The 23,610-nt window shown below is 40.6% G+C and overlaps 1 protein-coding gene, 1 non-coding gene and 2 pseudogenes across 2 annotated transcripts; all 4 read left to right on the top strand.

Annotated features, from left to right (window-relative positions):
- The first annotated feature begins 1,128 nt into the window (after window positions 1-1,128).
- Window positions 1,129-1,531, top strand: LOC100732507 (prefoldin subunit 4-like; annotated as a pseudogene).
- A 6,546-nt stretch (window positions 1,532-8,077) lies between these two features.
- LOC111753475 (small nucleolar RNA SNORA2/SNORA34 family) lies at window positions 8,078-8,214 on the top strand. Its single transcript, XR_002788265.1, has one exon. It is a non-coding gene; the product is annotated as a small nucleolar RNA SNORA2/SNORA34 family (small nucleolar RNA).
- A 4,711-nt stretch (window positions 8,215-12,925) lies between these two features.
- LOC134476178 (proline-rich protein 23A-like) lies at window positions 12,926-13,684 on the top strand. The gene has a single exon (XM_063249482.1). The coding sequence runs from the start codon at window positions 12,926-12,928 to the stop codon at window positions 13,682-13,684; it is 759 nt and encodes a 252-aa protein (XP_063105552.1).
- Window positions 13,685-21,578: 7,894 nt separating this feature from the next.
- On the top strand, window positions 21,579-23,086 carry LOC100729116 (interferon-related developmental regulator 1-like; annotated as a pseudogene).
- The last annotated feature ends 524 nt before the right edge of the window (window positions 23,087-23,610 follow it).

Genomic DNA, 23,610 nt, shown 5'->3' with positions numbered 1-23,610 from the left:
TTTAGATTCAGTATCATGAGTATTGCAGTACCAAGAATTCACGTTTTATCCATATTATATTTTTTTTGCTTCTTCACCTTTTTGATAAATATCATTGAGCGCTTACATAGGCCAAGAACTGTCATATCCAGCAGTATGATTCCAATGAGAATACACGAGGAATCAGGAGATCTCTAAAAAGTTAAGAGATTATATGATGTGTTTCTAATACACAGTGCACCCAAAAAATACAAATAATGCTTAAAATTTTTATTTATTACAGTAAAAGACATACTGCCATTAATCCCCCCTCAAAGTACTCCCTGTTCACTTCAAACACACTTTCTCCACCACTCCGGCCACTTTCTGAAGCAGTTCTGGAAGTCCTTTTCTGTGTCATTAGCTGCACTGTCACGGCTGCCTCAACATCCTGAAACCATTCAAAACATTTTCCTTTCATCGCCATTTTGACTTTGAGGAAGAGACGGAGTCGCACAGTTCCAGATGCTCAGGTGGCTAAGGACATGCTGTAATGTTTTCACAAGCCCGCCTCTCTGTTGGATGGCACAGGGCAGCAGTGCGCACTGTATTTTCTTATCACACCTCATAAACACACTGTGAGGAATAAGTGTGTTCAAAGCGAATAGAAGTGTTTTGAGGGGGTTAACAGCAATGTGTCTTTTACTGTAAATTTAAACATTCACCTTGTACCTTTCCTGGGCCTTCATGTAGAGACTAGATACTCTTAGTTTACTCATACTTTAAATAGGGCTAGTTAGTTTCCAATCCTAGAGCAAATAAAATAAAAGCATTGATCTCTACCAGTTGGCCCAGTGTCAACTGTAAGAGATTTAAAAAAAAAAAAAAACACTTTGAGCACAAGAAAAGAAACTAATACACCCACAGAAAACAGAAGACAAAAGGCCTGAGCATTTAGCGAATGAGTAATCCTCTCTTACATATTATATTCATTCACTAAACTAAATAAACCATTAATAAGGCTGACTTTGAATTTAACAAAGGTGTTAAACATGGGAAAATTATAGTGTGCAAGAAAATTACACTGTGCAAAAAAGCTTTTTACCCATCCATGGCTAAATGGAATGCCATGGATAAGGCCTCAGAAAGTCCAATCGGGTCCCACCCAAAATGGCGGCCACCATGAACAAGGCGGCAGCAGAAGACCTCAATGTTACTGTCGAAGAGCAACAGAAGATAAACAGATTTGCGCAGGACACGAGTAGAACCACAGAGCTAAAGGAAGAAATAGAAGTAAAAAAGAAGCAACTCCAGAATCTAGAAGATGCTTGTTACGACATCATGCTCTCAGATGACGATTGCTTAATGATACCTTATATCTGCGATGTTTTCCAATAGCCATTCTCAAGAAGAAACACAAGAAATGGTATAAGAAACAAAGAAAAATTTACAAGAAGGAATTGATGCCTTAGAATCCAGAGTAGCATCAATTCAGCAGGTGCTAGCAAATTTGAAAGTTCAATTATATGTGAAATTTGCCAGCAACAGAAACCTTGAAGCTGATGAAAGTTAAACATTTTATAACTCCTTTTTAAATTTGTTTAAAAATTTGAATATTGTTTAAAATGATAATTTCCTTTCACATGACATGGGAAGGAAAAGTTTCTTTTTTTAATTTTTCATTTATTTAATGGAAAATTGCTTATTTTCATATATCTTTGCTTATTTATTTTATATTTTTAAAAGAAGGCAGGATTCATCTAGGTATTTTGCATAATGATTATGTCAAGCCTAGGGACTTCATGTCATTATTAAAATCAGTTAAGCAGTGTTTAAAAAAAAGTTCAATCATCAAAAGTGACTTGAATTCTAGATAACCAATTTTGTATAATAATACACTACTAATTATAATTTATTGAGCAACTCTAAAACGTTCCATTCATTATGTTTATTTTTATGGGATCTCACTATATTGCCCTGGCTAGCCTTATACTTTCAATCCTGCTGCCTCAGCCTCCTGAGTAGCTAAGATTACTCAGGTGATTACGGTGTGCTTCAGAACACTCCGCTGGGTTTATATTTTTTTACAAAGCAACATTACTTTATCATCATTAACATCGGCTTCATCATCACAAATCTTTTAATGAATCTGAACTTGAAAGTTCTGCCTACTAGTCCAGGATTGAACTTTAACCTCTGAAGTTTTTAGTAGTAATAATACATATTTTTTTTTTGTCTTTTTGAGACAGGGTCTCACCATGCAGTTCAGGCTGGCCTTGAGCTCACTTCGTAGCCCAGGCTGGTTTCGAACTCGCAATGATCCTCCTGCCTCAGCCTCTCAAGTGCTGGGCTTACAGGCATGAGCCACCATGCCCGGCTAGTAGTAGTACATATTTGCAAAACATAATGAATACATTTGTCTTGGAGAGTTGGCACACCGAAGTTTTATCCAATACCAAGTAGCTCAAAGGTAAATTGAAAATCCACCAGGTAGCCCAATATTTCCATTAAGCCTGATATTTTAGTATGAAAATTTTTTAAAATTTAGATAGCATGTCCAGTGTGCTCATTTTATCTCAGTACTTGCTGTCATACAGCTGTACAATCACCGCTTCCTATTTCTTCTTCACTCGTGCACCCACCACATCCAGCTGTCATCCTCACCACTTCACATAGCTGCCAAATCTCATACAGTCTTTCTTTAGACTCATGATGATCCTCCTGCTTCAGTCTCCTGAGTGCTGGGATTACAGGCATGTAATCCTGCCCAAGCCCACCTTCTAGGTCCTTCGTGCTTCTTTGTTTGCTTATTTAGCAAAATTTTTATGGAATAACTGTGGTATAATAGTAAATGTACATAATAATATTAATAAACCTAACATCTAAAAATTATCAAGTGCACTGATCAAGTGCCAGTCAATGTTTTTAAATTTTAAACAGAAGTTTTACATTTGTATTTATTTACATTAATTGACAAAACTTTTGCACTTAAAGTTTGGACTTCCATTTCACATCTGGGTCCTGAAAAGGTTATTTCATTATTTGAAGAACTGATGTTTAGTTTCAGTATCTGTCAGTTCTGATGATCTGCAGGAGCAAAAGAATATCCCCCTCCATACTGACTACTACTTTGACTGCAAGCCACATACACAGAATACCATGTGCTCCATCATGTGGCACAGAACAGTCAATAGTTTATCATCCTCCAATTCCAATCTAAAATAGTGACTTGTTTCTCCAGAGCGTCACCCTCTACACATAGAGAAATAATTGGACACCTGATTTGAACTAGAATAGCCTAAAAAATCCTCTTGAACAAAACATGTAAAAGTATTGGGCTCATTTTTTAAAACATTCTGTAAAATCACCAAATAACTGTCAAGTAAAGGAAACACTAAGATACCAAAATGATAAGTTTCTGGTGGCCTAGAGCTTTGGTTTTATGGACCAATTACAGGCATCAGGAAATAACCCTAAGCATACACACAAAATGAGAATTGTGTTGGTGAATCTCTGCATAAATCTCAAACCCCCTAACTGGACTACATTGGTGTATTAGTTACTTTCTTGTTGCCGGGATTAAAAACACCCAACACTTACAAGTCAAAGAAGAAAATGTTTACTTTAGCTAACAGTTTGCAGAAACTGCGGTCCATAATGGGCTGGTTTCAATAGAAGATGCTATGGCAGAGGAACATGACAGAAAAGAAACAGTCCACGGTGGGGGAGGCAGTAAACCTGTCTTCTCTCTCCCCTTTTTTTCTACCCATAGCAATAGTTGGTGCCATCCACACCCATGGTGGGGCTGCTGCCTTCAGTAAATCCATTCAACCACACTGTGCCAACCCAATCAGTGGGCTGATCAGTTAGCACATACGTGTGACTCATATCACACCCCATAATCCACTCAGCTCCCTACAACCCCACCTATGAGTGGATAAGGCTCTGGGGGAAATTTTGTCTGCCTGTATCTTGGCTATAATTGGAGTAGGAAATAAAGACTACTTTGAAAATTTCACTCTGAGGGCATGAATTTTCATTTCTATGGCACTCAGATTATTCACTGGTTACTGTGGGGTTCACACCCTTCAGAGTAGAGGACCTGGACCACCCCGCCAGGTAAACATACAAACAACAAAGATGCAAATCAACTTTAGCGCTTAGGTGCATTTGCTGTAGAACTTACATTGTCTTCATGGAAAAATAAAGAAAGGGAAAGAAGAAAGCACAGATGGAAAAGGGAAATAAGAGTAAAAGAAGACAGCAAATGGGAGATAAAGTAAAAAAGAAAATAACAGGTCAGGAGGGTAACCAGGGGGAAAGAGAGGGAGAAAGAGGTGGGGAAGTGGAGCTGATTTAAAAGGTCAGTGCTTGATAATGCTTCTGGAAATCTTCAGAAGCAGCTCAGTTTTTCTCTGAGAGAAAGCACCTCTTACCCCGAGGCTTCAGAGTCCTCTCAGACAAAAAGCTCCAATAAGCAGGCTGTCTTAACCCAAAGTAAAGTCTTAGGAAACCTCCCAACACAAGTGGTAGTCAAAAGAAGAAACAGCAAAATATAATATTTGAAGAGATTTTTAATGAATAAGAACTGTTCACAGTTGATAAAAGAAAAAATTATTCATTCGGTCGACAAGTACTTTTGAGTGTCCACAGTACATCTCAGGGTATTCCAAAAGTAGGGGTACAGCAAAGAAAAAACAGCTAAAAACCACTGCCATCATGATTTTTATGTACTGGTGAAGAGACAGAAAACAAGATGAACAAATAAAAGGCACACTGTATTAAACATAGTACCTGATGCTCTTTAATTAGCCATGAAGGGATGACCTGAAAACTTATTTTAAGTTGAAAATATCTAAGCAAAAGATGTATTTCATACATCTAATCCATCAAACATCATAGCCTAGCTTATCCTATTTAATACATATTCAGAACATTTACATTAAGTTACAGTTGGGCAAAATCATCCAGCACAGTTTATTTTTTAACATATATTCATACATAATGAATTTTGTAGATGTGATAAGATGAGAAGACAAAATCTCAAAAAAAAAAAAAAAAAACCACTGGCAACACAGTACACTGGAGAGTATTGGCTGATTACATTTGTAATCACGTGACTGACTAGAAGCTGCAGCTCTTTGGCCTCTGCCTCCACATCGCAGGAGAATGTCACATTGCATATCACTATGCACTGCAGACCAAGCCTTCAACACATGAGTCTTTGGGGAGTCCTTCATATCCAAACCATAACATTGCTCATAATGCAAATCACGAAGAAGCACTGGATTTAATAGTGTTCTATTCACTGGTAATCTTAACAAGAGCGCTTTCAGGTGAGTGACACGGAAGTCGGATTAGAGTTAGCTGCGGGAAAGGCAGATAATGCACGTATAGTTGACTAATCCAAGAGTTTTGGCATGTAAGGTGCAGAAACTGGAGGGATTTAAATCTAGAGGTTTTTGTTTGTTTTAAGATGGCTGAGGATTTAGCTCAGTGGCATGAGCACCAGCCTGGCAAGCGCGAGGTCATCAGTTCGATCCCTGGTACCAAAAAAAGATGGAAATGGTGGTTACCTCTCAATTATATGTTGGAGATAATCTATAGCTAAATTTGATGAAGAAGCTGAAACTTGATACAGTGCAAAGATGGTAGAATTGTGAGAGAGATATTCTTATAGGAGGTAAAACAGGATAAGACTAATTGCAAAAGTGAATGACTAGAAGCATAGATGACATCTCTGAGAACAAAAGAGAAAGCAGAATGCATGTCCCAGTCAGCTTGATCTGCCAATGTGATAATGAGAACTTCGGAAAATATCCCAGATAAAAGTCATTTGGGAACACCAGGGGAAAGAGGTATTACCTGTTAATTTGAAAGGCATAGTGAAAAGAAAGCAAGGTGATCATCCAGGAGTGAAAAATAAGAAATAAGATCGTAGAGGATGGAAGAGGGAGGAGAAAGCATGCATCATTCATCCAGAATAAAGAGTGAACAATTCATTCATGTGTTAATAGAATATAGCAATAAAGTGCGATCAGTGGGCTGTATTAGGAGCACATGAGATTGGTGATCATGAACATAAAGTGAAATCAGTCAGTGGGGTTGAGTGTTTCTCTACAGACACATTCAGCTGCACAAATATAGACACAGAATAGTAGACAGATTTTACCAGCCAATCAGAATATAGGAAAGGGACATGAAGACATAAATATGGCAGTGATTATAATGATTGCCCATGAAATTTAAATTCAAAAAAGGAGGGAAGTAAGGACTTGATGATGTCATTTTAATGGAAAAGAACTGGGATAAATGGATTTCTTCTGGAGCTGAAGGAACAATAGCATTTGGCTACTTGAAGAACAGAACTAGAAACTTGATAGAGGTGCTCAGGGGATAAAATGTTTGAAATTGCGATTATGGAGAGCGTACAGCTTAGGGTAATGCAGGATCAAGAGTACGAGTCAAGTAAATAGGGGGGAGGACAAAATCATTGAGAGGAAGGAAAAGAGGGCAGAAACCGGTGCAAAGTCTATAACAATATTTAAATCACAACAAATTGTACTGGCGTTAGAACAGGTGAGAATCACAGTGAATCAAGTGTGAAAGCCTTCAAAGATTATAATCAAGTAGTAAAAACATTCATTATGGATGACTCTGATAAACACCTGGTGCATACCATTTTGAAGCCAATATTTAAAGAGTAAAAGACGTGAACATTTCAAAGAAGATACAAAATAATCAAGAAGCATAGGTAAAAATGACATACCTCATTGATAACCCGAAATGCAAAATGAAAACACAAGCTAGTGTTTTACTGTAAATGTATTTAAGGGTAAGGTGGTGCATGCCAATAATACTATCACTTGGGAGGCTGAGGCAGGAGGATCACTGTGAGTTCAAGGCCAGATTGCAATACAAAGTGAGATCCTGTCTCAAAACAAGAACAAAAAACACTTAAGAAACTAATAATAAGAAATTTTGCAAAGATGTAGTGAAATGGAAACATACTTGGCTCACAGGAATATAAACTAATAAATATCGTTAGGAACAACAGAGGAAGGGCCATTACCTGTTAATTTGAAAGACATACACAGTACCAATTAATAACACCTAGGTTTATACAATAAATATGTAAAAAAGCAATCTTTGATTTAAAACCAAATAATTTGTATGTGATTCTTGAAGCCAATACAAACTAGGTGTTTAATTTTGGGAATTTTGCTCTATCACTCAAAGCCCAAGATATAAGTGCTCAGAGGAAAAAATAATGTTCCCTGATTGATGTGTTTTGAAATTTTGATATTTTTTTCTCTTTGAAATACAGTGGATTTGAAAAAAATTAATGTCAAAGTTGTTAATTGTAATGTTATCATTCAGAAATTTATTAACAGACTTAACTTTCAAAAAACAAAATACAAAAATGTTTAAAGAATCAGGAATTGAATTGGAGGAGTCATAAAGCCAACTCATAAGTATTTTTGTTTGTTTTTGTTTTTGTGAGACAGGGTCTCGCTGTGCAGTTCAGGCTGACCTTGAGCTCACTTTGTAGCCCAGGCTGGTCTCGAACTTGCAGTGATCCTCCTGCCTCAGCACTCTCGAGTGCTGGGATTACAGGCGTGGCCCACCATGCCCGCCAACTTTTTTTTTTTCTTTTTTTTTTTTATGGGTACCAGGGATTGAACTCACGACCACGCACTTGCAAGGCAGGTGCTTATGCCACTGAGCTAAATTCCCAGCCCTCTTATAAGCATTTAAAAAGCAGTTTTCTTTAAAAAAAAAATCTATTCTTTTTTCCAGGCGTGGTGGCTCATGCCTGTAATCCCAGCACTTGGAAGGCTGAGGCAGGATTGTTCTGAGTTCAAGACTAGCCTGGGCTACAAAGTGAGGTCAAGGCCTTCCCGAACTGCATAAAGACCCTGTCTCACAAAAGACAAAAAAAGAAACTATGTTTTTTACTATTTCACAAACAAAACTATTTGCCAAATATTAAAGGATGTTCATGTAGCGTTCAGAAAACACTAGTATTTCAAAAGGGGGTGGAGAGCTTTTTTGGTGGTATTTTTTTCAAAAATCCTTAAAATCACAAGAAAATATCACTTCTAAAGATGAGGCATCTCTTGCCCTGAATCAAGTCCAGGAGCTTCCTGACGCTGTTGATTTCAAGCAGGAACCTAAAGAGATGTCTTTCTATGGTCTGTTGGCCATTTCAGAACTTGAGCAGTGAAATGGTCAATTCATTAGACAGAAACAGCTTGAAACAACCCCTCCCCTCCATGAGCGGCTGTGAGTGTGGCAGGCTGTGGCTGCCCAGGACGGGAGCCTCCAGCATGTACTGGGACCCATGCTATGCTGGGACCTGGAGCACTGGGAAACCAAGCAACTCCTCCCCCATGCCTGTTTTGTTTTGTTGAACTTCAATTGTACATGAAAGTATGGACAGCTATTTTGAAGAGAACGAGAGACTCTACAACAGTAATCAGTGACTTCCCTATTGTCTGGTTTTGAAGACCTAAAACACCTTCCTCATTTAGTTCGAGTCACTTTTATACTATGTTGTTTTGTATGAATTTTCTGTACACGAAGACATGGACAACTATTTGGAAGTAAACAAGAGACAATATGATAGATAGTAAAGATCTCAGATGGTCTAGCTTTGAAATTTATATCTCTTACATTGCTTTCTTATGTACTATTTTGTTCTGTTTTGTTGTGTTTAATTTTACCCCCTTTAAAATAAAAATAAAAAATAAATTTAAAAAAAGATGAGGCATCGTTGAAATTCTCTTATATGCCTAATATTCTTTTTCTATGAAAAAGTTACACCTATCATTCCACCCTCTAAGGCTCATAAATCTACTTCCCCAGTGACCTCCCAACTATAGCCGCAGTTACTGGAAAGCACCTGGAGAGCAGGCACATAGGGGTGGAGCCTTGCCCAACACCCTGCGACTTCAGTTCCCAGCATCACTTGCAATACAACTGAATGACCAGAGGGCACCCTGCTTCCAGTGAGGAACACCCAAGAATCCAAGGCACTACACCTTGCCCAAAGGCACACATTGCTCCCCAAGAAGTCCTCACTGGGGGCCACCCATGCTCAGTGGCACACACACACACACACACACACAAAGCAATGTTTTCAATTGAATATGTGAATTCTTAAGAAGCCAAATTCACAGAAGCAGAGTGTAACATTAGTAAAAGGGGTAATAGTAAATGGAGAGACGTTTGTCCAAAGGGGGCAACAACGTTTCAATTAAGGAGAATAACTTTTGGGTATCAGTTACAGAGCACAAGAATTATAATCATGTGTACTTCAAATTGCTAAAGGATTTTTTTTAATCTTTTTTGATACAGAAAAAATATGCAATACAGGCTGGCCTTGACTCACTTCATAGCCCAAATTGTCCTTGAACTCACAGCAATCCTTCTGCCACAGCTTCCCAAGTGCTGGGATTAGAGACATGCACCACCACACCCAGCTACTAAAGGATTTTAAATGTTCTCTTCACCTAAAAATATGATAATCATATGGGTTATTGTATTATTCCACAATGTATGCATCTATTGAACACTATATTGTACCCAAAATAATTATATTACTGATAATTAAGAACAAAATCTTTTAAGTTAGCATAGAACATTCGTAATAAAAACTAATGAAAATACATTAATTAAATTAGTATTCTGTATTAATTTGATATATCAAATGTGTGCTTATAGTTATGCTAAATTATGAATTGCATAAATTCTCCCTAACTGCACAAATGAGTGCATACAAATGAAAATAAAGATTAAGAAATCCATACCAAAAAAAAAAACTTACATGACACAGGAAATGATGCAGTACTACGGGAAAACATGAAGTCTTTAGTAACAAGTTGTGTACATGTGCAAAAAATTTGATCTGCCTCATAATGTAAAGTGATTTATTACATCTGGAAAATAAGATTTAAATTTTGAGAGGTAAAGATTTAAATACTGAGATGGTATAGAAATGACTCTAGAATAGAGAGTGTAAAGAACAAAGCAATAAAGACCAAAACTGATTAATCTGAAGCTATTTTAACATTAAGCATATCTGTTTCTCAAAATATATTATAAAAAATATGAATAAAAACTCCTCAAATTGAGAAAGGGCCATTTCCATACACATAAATGGTAAGGAAGTTTTAAAACTCAACTCCAAAATATATGGGCAAAAGTAAAATAGGTATTACACAAAAAATACTACACAAGCAGCTATACTGTGTGGAAACATAGTCAACATCGTGAGTTAGCAAGAACATTAGGGAAAAAATGTGGTACTTTTTGACACTGAGAAATTTAACCTCACTAACTGCAAGTTAGGATAAGGCACGAAGAACACTTACCCTCTGTTCACATAAGCATGTCTGTATTTAATTCCCATATCCAATGCAAAAAGGATTTAAATGTTTAAAATTTTCTTCCATTCTCTAAACCATGTGTGGTGGTAGTCACAGACACTCAATAAAATTCAAGACAAATATGAAGATGGAATACAACAAAAAAAAATCTAACACTAATTTCTTTATGGACTTGATTTTAGTAACCACAGGCAAGCCTCCAAGGAAAAACTAAAAATCACTTTGCATGCGTGTGTGTGTGTGTGTGTGTGTGTGTGTGTGTGTGAGTGTGTGTGTGCGTGCACACACTTGCACGTATGTGTGTCTGACAATGATCCTATGGCTTTCATATTGAGGTTTTTTTCTTTTAGTCACAGAAAAGTTTTCATCATGACACTAAATTGCCCAGGGAGTCATCAAATTTGTGATTCTCTTACCTTCACTTTTCAAAGTGCTACATTTTGTTACTTTTAAAAGCTCTTCTACAAGAGAGCAAAATTTGAATTTCTAATTTCTCTCATGAATAAAAGTGGTGTCTACACCACATAAGTTGATGCAAAACAGTGTGGAGTAAGAAGATAAAGCTCTTTTTCATAGCCTTCTTGGGACAACTAGAAAAGATATTGAACACAGGCTACTTCTAAGTAGAAGAAAGTATTTTATGAGCTCTCTGTTGACTTTGTTTTAACCAAGAAAGAAAGCGATAAAGACCATGGGGCATCCTTCAAAACTTATACTTCTGAAGACTGGTTTTAAAATTGTTCTGGCTATGGCACTGAATTGATCCAGTCCCTTGCAGGCCACAGTGTAAGTGCAGCACATTCTGGAATTAGGTTGATTTTGGGTGACTATCTAAATAATCCCATGATTCAGACAACCAAGCATCCATCACAAATCCTAAGAGGCCGAGAGTCCAATTAAATTACTGACATAATATTCATATTCTAAGAAAGGGAGATGCAGTAACCTTAAAGACAAATACAAGTGTTTACCCACAGTGTACAAACAAACACAGCCAATGCCATTGGCACCAATACCCACCTCTCAAGTGAGGGAGGAGCAAAGCAGGACATTTTGATACTTCCTTTCCCAGTTTGACTCACAACACTGTCAGAATTATGTGCTTATCCAGCTTGGCCAGGGAAGACACAAGATTCCAAGAAGGGGACCAGGCACAGTTGAGATGCTTATCTCAGGCAAGCCAACACTGCGGCTCATCCAAGTAACAAGATACTCTCACGTGTCACCTACCAGAGGACACTGAGCTCTCTGACATTGCACCCAGGACTACAGACACCATGGTCCCCACACCAGACTGAGTGCTCCAACAGCACCTTCGATATCATGAGTATGCAACCTTGCAGCCCAGGGACTTCCTACCATACACTGAGGTGTGGGCCTAACATACAGAGCTGCCTGGAACATTCCATACGTACATAATCCTGCTCACCACCAAAGTAGAAGGTGAAGGAAAAAACAAAATGACTATTAATATTTTGACACGTTGCTATTTTTTTGCCAAATGAATCATCCCTTTTGCATTCCTTCCCTCATGTATGCTTTAATGCAATTCTATGGTTCTAAAACACTGCACAATTCTAAGCTTTCAAGGTATTTTATTTGCAAACCTCACTTTTATGTTGTGTAGCCACACTGGTGTATAGGATAAGTTTGGAATGTTGGATTTGGTATCTAAACAATTTTTTCATTTGATACGATGTTGTATCACTGTATGGTTCGATTCACTGATAAAGACAATACTAGTGGTTTAAAATGCACACATAACGTCTCCACAAACAACTTCGAATTTCTCTTTCCTTAAATGGCAGCGTTGGGTAAATTAAAGGATACATTCCTGACGGAGGTTTGCCAGGATGATTTTCAAGTTTTCACTGAGACATGACCTCGAGTGTTGTAGTGGTTGACTGACTTGAGAAGTTTAGAAGCTTAATTAGAACAATGTAGCAAATCTGCACTTTAGGGTGTAGAAGACCCACCCTAGGGCGGCTCATCGCCTGGCTGGTATAAAAGGAGGCATAAGGAGGCAGGATGGCCGGGATTTCATCTTTCAGAGCAGCTCCAGTCTTCGTCGTGAGCTAGACGTCGTCTCCTGGCTTCCAGCGCAGACCCTTCAGCTTCTGCGTTGGATCCTTCAGCCTTCCTCACGGACCCACCGGCCACCTGCTGGGCGTGACTACCAGATCCGGCCACTAGAGCGGCGCCCACGCGGCGCGGACCCTTTCAGGAGACTTTGCCTTCCCGACACCGCTGGGAGCGATCCGGAGAACAATCTGCAGCCACCTCCCGGTGCTCTCGGACCAGCGTCAGGAGCCCCAGGACTCCCAGGCGCCAGGCGGGCCCGGCGGCCCCAAGAAGGTCTCCAAGAAGTCAGGAGAACTGCTTTCCCAGAAACCAGTACTGCGGACCACCGGACCGCCAGAACAGCACCACCTGTCACCTCCACCCGCGGGACACGCAGCCCCCGGTCCGGTCCGGTCCAGTCTGATCAGTCAGGGCGCGCACGGGGCCCAGCCGCCCTCGCCCCGGGCGCCGGTGACCCACGCCTGTAGCCCCAGCGCAGCGCCTCCATCGACGTGATGAGCGTCCGGCAACGCAGCCCCGAGGCCCAGCCTGCACCCGGGTCCCCACTGCAGTCCGGGGGACCCGGCCCTGCCAAGCGACGCCGCCTGGAGGAGCTCGCTGGATCCGCGACCAGAGCAGTGCCAGTCCCGGGAGACGCCGCGGGTTCGTCTGACTCTCCCGCGCCCGCCTCCACCTCCGGGCTCATCCTGACCGCGGGGTGCGTCCTGCAGCTGCCTGTTGAAGGCGGATACCACCTGCTGCTGGAGCCCCTGCCTGGCGCGGCACTGCAAGTCACCATCCAAGACGACGCCCTCGTCCTGATCGCCCAAGACCTCCTGGGCTCCAGGGACCAGTGCTCCGGAGGGCGGAGCTTTGAAGTCCTGGACGCGCTGCCTGCCTTGCTGGGCCCCGCCTTGGAGAGCCCAGTCGTCGCCTTCGTGGAGCAGCAGGGATTCTGCGCCACTGTCCCAGACATCGCCCGCCAGGAAGAAGTCCAAGCCTGTGACTACTCGCACCCCGTGTTCCCGGCGCCCGATGTGGACTCGCCAGCGGCCTTCCCTGCAGGGCCCCTGCTCAGGCCTCTGGCGCCCATCAATCCGCTCAAAAGTGGCTCTCCTGGCTTCCCAGACCAGGAGTACCTCCATCTGCTGAGGTCCTTCCCCACCTCACCACTTCAACCTCTGCCTCCCTTTGCAACGCCCTGGCCCCACCAGCGCCCAGCGGGCCTTCCAGGTCCTCATCGCAAGGCCCGGAGACGTCTCTTCCAGACATGAGCGCCCTCCCTAGATGTCCGCCAACCCACTGGAGATCCCAGGCAGGCTCTTCTGGCCATCGTGGACGTGTGCACCGCACAAACCTACTAACCTACACGAAGCGGAACTGACTGTTGTTTTCAATGTTTGGGAGACGTAGATTGGAAATCAGTCTCGGACCTCAACTCTGGGGCTTTCCTTCAACATCCCTCCAGCCCACCCCACCCCACCCCACCCCACCCCCGCTCCTGTTTTGTCCCCCTAGTAGTTACTAAATATCCTTCATTGTGGGGGGTGGGCTCCAACCTTAGCGAGTGTGTGGACAACCTTCTCACTGTGGGCGTTTTCCTCCTGAAGGCTCCAGTTATCTTTCAGATATCCCACACACAGTTGTACTGCCTGCACCCTACTGGTTTGGGTTTGAGATTTTTCTTCAAAGATTAGGTTAGCACATAACTATTTATCCTGCTTGCTTTGTGGTTTTTCCTTTCCTCTCTTTCTCAAATAAACCAATCCTTTAGCATTCCTTCCCTCTGGTATATGTTTAAATACAATTCCCTGACACTGCGGCGGGGAAGGAGGGGGGGGGTCAGGGGCGGGGGGGGGGTGTCGGGGGCGGGGGCGGGAGGGCGTCGGAGGGTGGGTGGGGGACAGGGAGGACGGAGGGGCGGGGGGGGGCGGGGGCGGAGGCAGGGAGGGAGCCACCTGTAATCCCAGCATTCTGGAGGCTGAGGCAGGATTGTTGCAAGTTCCAGACCAACCTGGGCTACAAAGTGAGCTCAAGGCTGAGCGAGACCCTGTCTCAAAACGATAAATAAATAAATAAATAAATTCAGTTCTCTGTTGCTGCAAAATTTCATAATTCTAAGATTTGGATTTTGATACTTCCAAAACCTCACATTTATTTAGTGCATCCATACTGGTGCATAGAAGTCTTTGGCTTAGTGTGTGCATCTGCCAGCTACCCAGATTACTGAACCTTTGTGTGTACGGACAGATGATGTATCTGCACATGTTTGGCCTAGTCAATAAGGACAATGCTAGCTGTTCAAAAGGTCATATTGTCTTTCAACAAGCATCTAAGAACTTCTCTTTCCTTAATTTGTGCACATTTTCCTGAATCTCATGGTAGATGGTACATTCCCGCCTCAGGTTTGGTCAGGAAGCTTCTCAAAGTTTCATTGACTATGAGCTCAGGTGTCCACGCTTGATAGACAATGCCTATGCCATTGAAGAAGTGTATTTTCCCCCTCCTCATCATGAAAAAAGTTATTGAGTTTCCAAGTTTTGCCTAGCGTGGTTTTCAGGCAGTTGCAAAGACAACCAAGTTCTTGATGTCATTGCACTTCATAAGTCAATTCAATTAATTTTCACATTTGAATGATCTGTGTGTCAGTAGGATAGATACATGACTGCTCTGAGCCACTGGGAAACACACAGAAAGTCAGCAAGGGGACCCATGAGAAGTAGAATTATGTGGTTACACACAAGATCATTTCTTCCCCTACTCAAACTCCTGGACTTCTGTCACTTTCAGCTAACTACTGTGTATTTCCTCCCCGTGTTTTTGTGAAATATCTTTCTCTACTAGAGCCTGAACCCAGGGCCTTTCTATATGCTTAGATTTCCAGCCCTTTTTAAATTATTTTATTTTCGATTCAGGATCTTGCTCAGTATGTTCAAGTTGAGTTCCTTGAGCCTCAGCTTCTCAGAGATTTGGTATTTTAGGCAGGACCACAACCAGTTTTCTCCTTCTCCTTCTCCTTCTTCTCCTTCTCCTTCTCCATCTCCTTTTTGTTCTTCTTCTAATATTCACTTTCTTTAACATCTTTTCCTAGACCTATTTAATCAAGCTAAATGTATATTAAGTAAATAAACAAATAATGCACAATTGTAGTACAGACTTCTTGGAAATGTTTTTAAAATTAGGCTAGGAGCTGGGGATTTAGCTCTGTAGTGCAGTACCTGCCTGGCAACCTGAATTTGTTTCCTGGTACTCCTCCTCCTCACTCCCCCCCTCCAAAAAATAAAATAAATATAGGCTAAAAGTTTAGTGAAAGAAGTATTTACTGATGGGAAGGAATGGAAAAAGCTGTGGCATCATTTCATTCCAAACTAGATTACACAGTATGCGTTTTGCTGTATTTTTATAATCATGGGAATTCTTGAATTTCAGGGGTATTTGGACTTTATTGCTTTCCCCTCAGGGTGTCAAAATGTGTAGCTACTCACCAGGACACTCCACTTCATAGCAGAAACATTGGTATCGTTTATTTTTGAGAATTTTTCATGTTCAACATTCATGAGGCCTCTGCCTAGAATCAGCAGTGGTTTCTTGGTACTTTTGCCTCAATGTGTTTAAATGTAAAAGAAAAAATTATCACATACAATATCATATCCTTTAATCCTGATTCTTTTGCTGCTCAGAGGGGATTCCCACCAGGATGTGAAGTTGGTGAATATCATTTTAGTAAATACTTAGTTGTGTTGATTGGTGAGTTAATACCCGCAATACAGTTTCACTACTGTCAAATAGTTCTCTAGAGTGATTTCAACATTTGAGACAGTCTCTCAGTCTTTTGTCACTGTATTTTAAACTGTTTTCCAATAGTATCTTATTTTTAAATTTTGTAGTTCCCTAATTACCAGTAATGTAATGCAATTTTTCATGTGTTTTGAGAGTACCTTTTAAAATAATTTATATACTTTCATACATCATAAATCCTATTCTCATTTGTCACACATCACCTCACATGGCTTTCCATTTTCAGTGGGAAGGATGGATATAAGGTGGATTAAAGAAGTTCCCTTTCAGCTTAGCAGCAAAGTAGAGGCATGAGAATTAGTGTTTTACTCCATTAATAGGCAAATAGAATCAAATTTTCTCCACGAAGAAAAACTACATCTTAATTTCTAAACAACATTTAAATATCAAAAGTCAATTTTGGAGGTATGTGTGGTAATCGACTGAAGCTGAAGTTGGGTCACATGCAGGCTGGAGCAAGGCTAGTCTCAAGAACAGAGAGCACCTGAGGCAAGTCACACAGATAACCTGCTCTAATCTCAAGAACACTGTGCTTGAGACAAGCCATGTGGGTAAATGCTTAGGTGGAGAGGTTTCACGTGACTCAGTCTCCCAACTGTATAAAGCAGTGTGCCACACCCATTGGAGCTCTCCTGCCCCTTTCTCTCCATCCTCCCTCCTCTCCTTCCCTTTCTTCCTTCCTTCCCATGAGGAAAGAGGGCTCCACACATCCTCCATTTTCTGTATTCTGACTCTTGTCCTTTTTCTCCATCCTCACCCTGGGAACATCAAGAGCTGTTCAGGATGTGGGGTAAGGGACATAAAGAGCATTTAGATGTGTTACATACATATACAAACTCCCCATAATGAATATAATCATTATATGCTACAAACATGTTCTACTAACATTTTTGGAAATAAACCATTGTCACATGCATATAATCCTAGCAATTGGGAAGCTGAGGCAGGAGGATGCCAGAAAGTTCAAAGCCAGCCTGGGTTGCATAGCTTATTCAAGGACAGCCTGAAGTGCACATGGAGCACCTGTCTTAATTAAAAAAAAAAAGGAGGAGGAGGAGGAGGAGGAGGAGGAGGAGGAGGAGGAGGAGGAGGAAGAAGAAGAAGAAGAAGAAGAAGAAGAAGAAGAAGAAGAAGAAGAAGAAATCACTTAGAACAAAGAAATAAAGAATTCTAACTGAAAAAGAATGAAAAATAAAAGGACTACTCTTCCTAAAAGTAAAACGTAGAAAAGAGACAAACACACAGTCAACACTCCTGTATATCATAATTTCCAAGTTCTATGGCTCAAAAATCCTTAGCATTACTTGATGACAAGTTCAAAGAAAGAGACGTTTTACCTTACTTTCTGCTTAAGAATCTGGAAAAGACAAAGAGGATGATGATACTCAGATCAAAAAAGACTTTCTACTCTCCTGCCCACCCACCCCCCTCACTGCCCACATATCCAGCCACCATCTTGGGGAGATGTAAGAGGAGAGAAAGGAAGGAATTCACACACAGAACATTTACTGAAAGTCCCTGTGTTACCTGACAGAGAAGTAATTAGATCCAAACCAGTCAAGGATTCACTTCTGTGGAAAGTTTATAGCGGCCATTTTCCCACTGTCACCCCCAAATTCCTCATACCAGTGAGGCAGAGCTTCCTAAGGAAGATGAAGTCAATTATGTCAAATAAAGAAGTTACACTTTCCTTATACAATTACATGGAAATCTATTTATTGATCTACTTTTGTTATCAGCGTGTGCCCTTCACTCAACAGTTCATAGGACTTTTTCTTCTTGGTGTTGTATTTCTATATAAAGGTACTTACTCCTTGTTATATATTTTACAAATATGTCTTCCAGTGTATCATTCATTTTTAACTCATATAGATGTATGAATTTATAATTTTCTTTAAGTGAAATTTAACAATCTTTTTTTTGTAGTTTACAATTTTTGTGTCAGTTTAAGAAATCTTTCTCAAGATTATCCATAAATAAATTTCCTATATCTCTGATCTCAGAGCTTTGGATTTTCTTCCATTGTAGATATTTAATGTATAAGGATTTTCTTTTCCCATAGTTTAAAGCAGGAAAAAAAATTTTTAGGAAATCACTACCCCAATATCAGTTATTGAATTATTCACTTATTAAATTAAATGCCAGTTTTGTTTTTATGAATTTATAACATATGATGGAAAGCTAATGAAATTTTCAGATAAGCAAAACCTAATTTTACCAATCTGTCACTACAGGAAATCCTCAGTAAGAAAAAGAAAGTGACCCCAAGGAAGAAGTTCTGAAAAGTAGAGGGGCAGAGCGTGGAATGGTTAGAAACAAAGCCAGTGGAGGTATATGTGTGAGTAAATTTAATGATGACCACAGGCTTAATAATGTCTTAAGGGGATTTTTTAAAGGTTAGGATTTAAAGACGTGCTAACATTTGAGCAAGAGGTTAGAAAATGTTTTAAGACATTTGCATAACCCTGGAGAAAAGTAGTCACTGCATAACCAAAAGCTCCATTACCTCTAGAAATGATATTATATATGTATATATCTGGTAATACTAGGTGACTAATAAAGGAAAAAGAATGTATAAATACAAATACTACAGATAACTTTTAATGATAAACTTTCAATTCATTTGAAGGAAGCCATAAAACTAAAGAAAAATAAGATAGATTGAGCAAAAAAAAAATTGGTAGTAGTAAACGCAAATGTTGGGGACCACAAATTAAATTGACATGGACTCTGTCTAAGACCCTTCCTTGCTCTGCCTTGTGGGTTGGTTTTAGAATGCAGAAATCCTGTTTTCTCTCAGTCACCAGTGAGCTCTTGATAGTCAATGAGGCTGAGAGCAGTCTGCTAAAGACTTGTTATTGATTAAAAACTGGTGGTCAACTTAACGCCAGCAGAATTACATCACTCTGGTGCTGAGTGTAGATGTTTCACCTGAGGAAGGTTGCCAGCATAAATAGAGATGTGGAGAAAGAGAAGGGAGGACTTTGAGGCATTGAGGCATTGTGGATTCTCCTACGTGTTGCTGTTTTTGAGCCATTGGTTCTCCTGGAGAATATCTGGTCCTCATATTGAGCATTGCTTCCTGGCTCCAGAGGGGAAGACATGTGCTAACTTAATCTCCAGGATGAACTCATCACGCTGGCTTCCTGGAATGTACTTGACTGTGCTTGTTGTTGGAAGAGCTTGGGGCCTTCATGTAGCCCCAAGGCTGTAGTGCTTTTCAGGACAGCCCTGGTTTTGAGTGTGACTTCTCGGTTCCGTGTAGAACCCTCAATCTACCAGCACAGCTCCTTCACCTTATTGGCATAGACTTTCTAGCTTCCAACGCTGATGTTTGGGCTTTCCCAGCACAAATCCATTAAAAGAGACTGGCGTGAGTCCTTCTTGTGGGCTCTAGACCTCCAGTTGGACTCGTGGGAGGCACTGTCGTGAGCTCTGGTCTTCATCTGGACTCAATCAGGACGTTGCTGTGGGATTCAGGCCCTTGGCTGAATATTCTGTCTTTTGTGTTGTGAATAGATTTCCTGCATTTTCTTGTGTTAACTATGGATAACCATCATAAAATAATATAAATTCCATGTCCTGGTTCTAATTGTTCTCCACACAACCCCTGACTACAACAAGACTGTACAGGGATTACTAGTTCCTGGGTCGTTTCCTTTATGATGTTAAACTTGCCCATTCAACCGCTACTTGTATGCTTTTCCAGGAAAAGCACTGTACATCTTCTCCTACATGGGCTAAATAAAATAATGGCTAGCTGGAGACTCTTGGTCTTTGTCCCCAGAAGACACTGATCATCTCAGAGCTCTATTTTCTTCCAATTCTTACCTTTTTTTCATTTTATTTCTTCCTGCTGTGTGCCATAACATGAGGCAGGTGATCTGGGACTCACTGTGGAGGTCCCTGTGGCCATGGAAAGAGTCTCCAATCACTACTGCCCATCATGACCTGAACCCACGGCATTTGTATTTGTGTGGTGGATTTACTTAGGGTGTTTCCAGTGTTCAGATCTCAATTGATGATTCTGGAAACACCCAGCATGGAGCTAAAATAAATGCTGCTTTCAACTGAAGTAATAATTTCACTGGGATTAAAACAAAGGGTGATGCTGGGGGTTTAGCTGAGCACCATAAGCATCTGCCTGGCAAGTGCAAGGTTGTTCGTTCGATCCCCAAAGGGCAATCTCTTTATTTCCAAACAAATCTCTTTTTTTGTTGGTTTGTAGGGGTTTTTTGTTTGTTTTGTTTTGCTTGGTACCGAGGATCAAACTCAGAATCTTGCGCTTGCCAGACAGGTGCTTATCCACTGAGCTAAATCCCCAGCCCCAGCAAATCTCTTTCTTTAAAAATCTCTTTTAAAGAAGGCAAAGTGCCAGCCAGAAGTATCACCAAAATACTACAGAAAATTAAGTACAATCATTGGTTCCCATGGGTGGGATCTTTAGATATTTAAAATTGGGACAAGGTAGAAAAACTTTTTTAAAGAGAACTCATGGCAAAGGAAAAAAATGTTTTTCCTGAAACCTCATCTTGAAGCTTGGTAAAATCAGTTTTATATCCATTAAATACTAGTACCCCCCAAAGTTTCTGTTTTAAAACAGGACAAGAGAGGAAGAAAAAAAAAATCTACCGTGTCACTGACTCCTGGCTCCTGAGTGAGACCAGAACTGGGTGAGGATTTTAAAGAAATTCCTGGACCTGAACCTCCAGATTTTTTAAAAGACTGACACAGCATAGCCAAGATGGTGGCCCTGTCATATCTGGGGATGGTGGCACAGGACTTGTGCTGAGGCAGGTCAGTGACAGCAGAAAACGGGCTTGTACTCTGCTTCCCTTGCCTAGATCCCAACTACAGGAGGGGCTGAGGTAATGGAAATGCTTAACTAAGTCTTCGCAATGCTTCTGTCCTTAAAAATGACAATCAATTAATGACACCAGGGGATACATATTTTCAGGGTGGCCTTAAATTGAGGCCTTAGATCTGGCTAGAGAGAAGACTTTTTTTTTTTTTTTTTTTTTTTTTTTTTTTTTGTCTTTCTGAGGCAGGGTCTTGCTATGCAGTTCAGGCTGGCCTTGAGCTCACTTTGTAGCCCAGGCTGGTTTTGAACTCACATGATCCTCCTGCCTCAGCCTCATAAGTGCTGGGATTACAGGTGTGAGCCACCACGCCCAGCTTACACATATTATTTTCAATCACAGCTTTCACAGCGATTTCTGTTGCTGCCACTGCCTGCTCAAACCCTCACTGCTTCTCACCTCTGTTATCAGCTGAAGACGCACCTCTCAGGAACCCGCCGCACAGAGGCCCAAGTAGATAGTGCAGCTCCATCACTGAGCTCCCAGTTTAGGTGCCACCAGGCATCCCACAATGCTGAAGAATAAGAAACAGAATGCTCCCCACCATGGTAGCCGTGGTGGTGGTGCCAGCTCAGGGACAACCATGATGACACTGGCGATAACAGGTGGCCAACAACATTCAGCCTCTCAGTGAGGAAGATGCACCAACTGAAACATGGCCCATTGCTGTGGTTATGGCTCTCCTACCAACTTTACTAAAGATGGGCCAGAGGTCCTTGATGAGGAAGAACTCAAGAAGGCTGAGAGTACGAATTGAAGGAATTAACTGACCTAACCTTGAACGAGGGTGTGAAGGCAAGGCAGGCAGCTCCTGAAGGAGTTAAAAATACATTGCTTCAAAAACGCTCTATGAATTTATTCCAGAAAGAAAATAACATTAACAGAATGCTGTCTGAAAACAGGGAAAAGGGACAAGCAGCATGCAGCTCGGTGTTGGCCTCTGTTCTTTGTATTCAGCTGGGCCCTAGCACTGAAAGTGGAGAGATTTTAAGAACTCTTGGGCCAATCCTAAAGAAAATAATTTGTGATGGGCTAGGGATTCAGCTCAGTGGCTTAAGTGCCTGCCTTGCAAGCGTGCAGTCATGAGTTTGATCTCCAATACCAAAAAAAAAAACAAAGAGAAAGAAAGAAAGAAAGAAAGAAAGAAAGAAAGAAAGAAAGAAAGAAAGAAAGAAAAAATAATTTGTGATAGAACAGCTTGTATCCAAGCTAGGCAATTTGTACAACTTGTTTTGGTGTTTGCTCCTTTATTGCCACAGATGACATTACTGAACTGTATTCAACTCTGGATTGTTTGGAAAATATCATTGAGTCCTGTCTCAAAGTCAAAGACACCAGTGGGATTTGCAGTATCCCTTCCACAGTGCTCTGTATCAGCTCGCTTCTCTTGTGGACGTTATTACTGGTCATATACCCGATCAATGAAACAAAGAAAAGACTGGAGATACATTTCCATGAACTTTCAAGCCTCCTTTCTTGTGATGATGTAAACGTGAGAATAGCTGCTGGTGAATTGTTGGCACTTCTGTTTGAATTGGCCTGAGAGATGGAGAGTGACTTTCTATGAAGACCTAGAATCTTTGCCCCAGATGCTGAGGGCTTTGACTACAGATGGAAATAAACACTAGGCCACAGAGGCCAAGAGAAAGCAATGCTCGGAGTTCAAAGATGTCCTGAGGGCAATCAAGGAATGGGATTTTCCAACAGAAACTGTTACATTTGATCCTGAAAGCATGTATATTGATAACTGGGTTTAAAAAACACACTTAAGATATCTTTAAAGAGATTCTTGGATCAGGGATGCAGTACCATTTAGGGTCAAATGAATTCCTTTGCCATGTATTTGAACTTGGACCCTCAGTGATGTTTGATGCTGCAATGCTTAACACAAGGAAGACTTCTCATTTTGAAAGGCAAGTATGCAACTCTGTGGCTTTCACAGCATGAACAAAAGCTCAAAGCAAGTGTCAAGACAAGAGAGCAGATGCTGGAGAATTCTTCAAGAGTTTCAGCATTTGATGACTTTTTCTAATTCCTTTTCCTATTTTTAATGTATGTAAGCCTTAGAGACAGTTTTTATCTTGGGTCAAGTTATCTCATTCTTTGTGGTGGGGGAGGGTTGTATAGTCCTTCTAACATAATGTACAATATTGTAAATGATGAATTCTGATTATTAAACATTCTCTAAATACAATCAGTAAATATGATAAAGCTATAATGTTTGGTCATGTTCTATTTAAGATAAGAGCAAAAAGATGGCATTTCACTTGACTTCATGTTGTAAAGGGTTTGATTTTTTTGTACTGTAATTACCAAAATGTTGGCGAGATTAGTGATACACATACAAGATGATTAACTTAGTATTTTACATTTCAGCTTTGCATACAAGCTTTAGAAGGTAGTTTCTTGGGAAAAGCTGCTGTATTTTAAATATTAAATGGACGGTAGCTGTTTCAGTTTTGTCACTGGAATGAACAAAGAAATTACACACTAAAATTTGCAAGTACTATCCTGAAAGGTCATTGATTCATTTCAGCTGCTGG

This window comes from Cavia porcellus, unplaced genomic scaffold, assembly GCF_034190915.1.
Source record: "Cavia porcellus strain 051 isolate PalLab524CR breed Dunkin Hartley unplaced genomic scaffold, mCavPor4.1 scaffold_5, whole genome shotgun sequence".
In the NCBI taxonomy this organism is placed as follows: Eukaryota; Metazoa; Chordata; class Mammalia; order Rodentia; family Caviidae; genus Cavia; species Cavia porcellus.
Note: the sequence above shows the minus strand (reverse complement) of the source record. Positions and strands in the feature narration are given on the sequence as shown.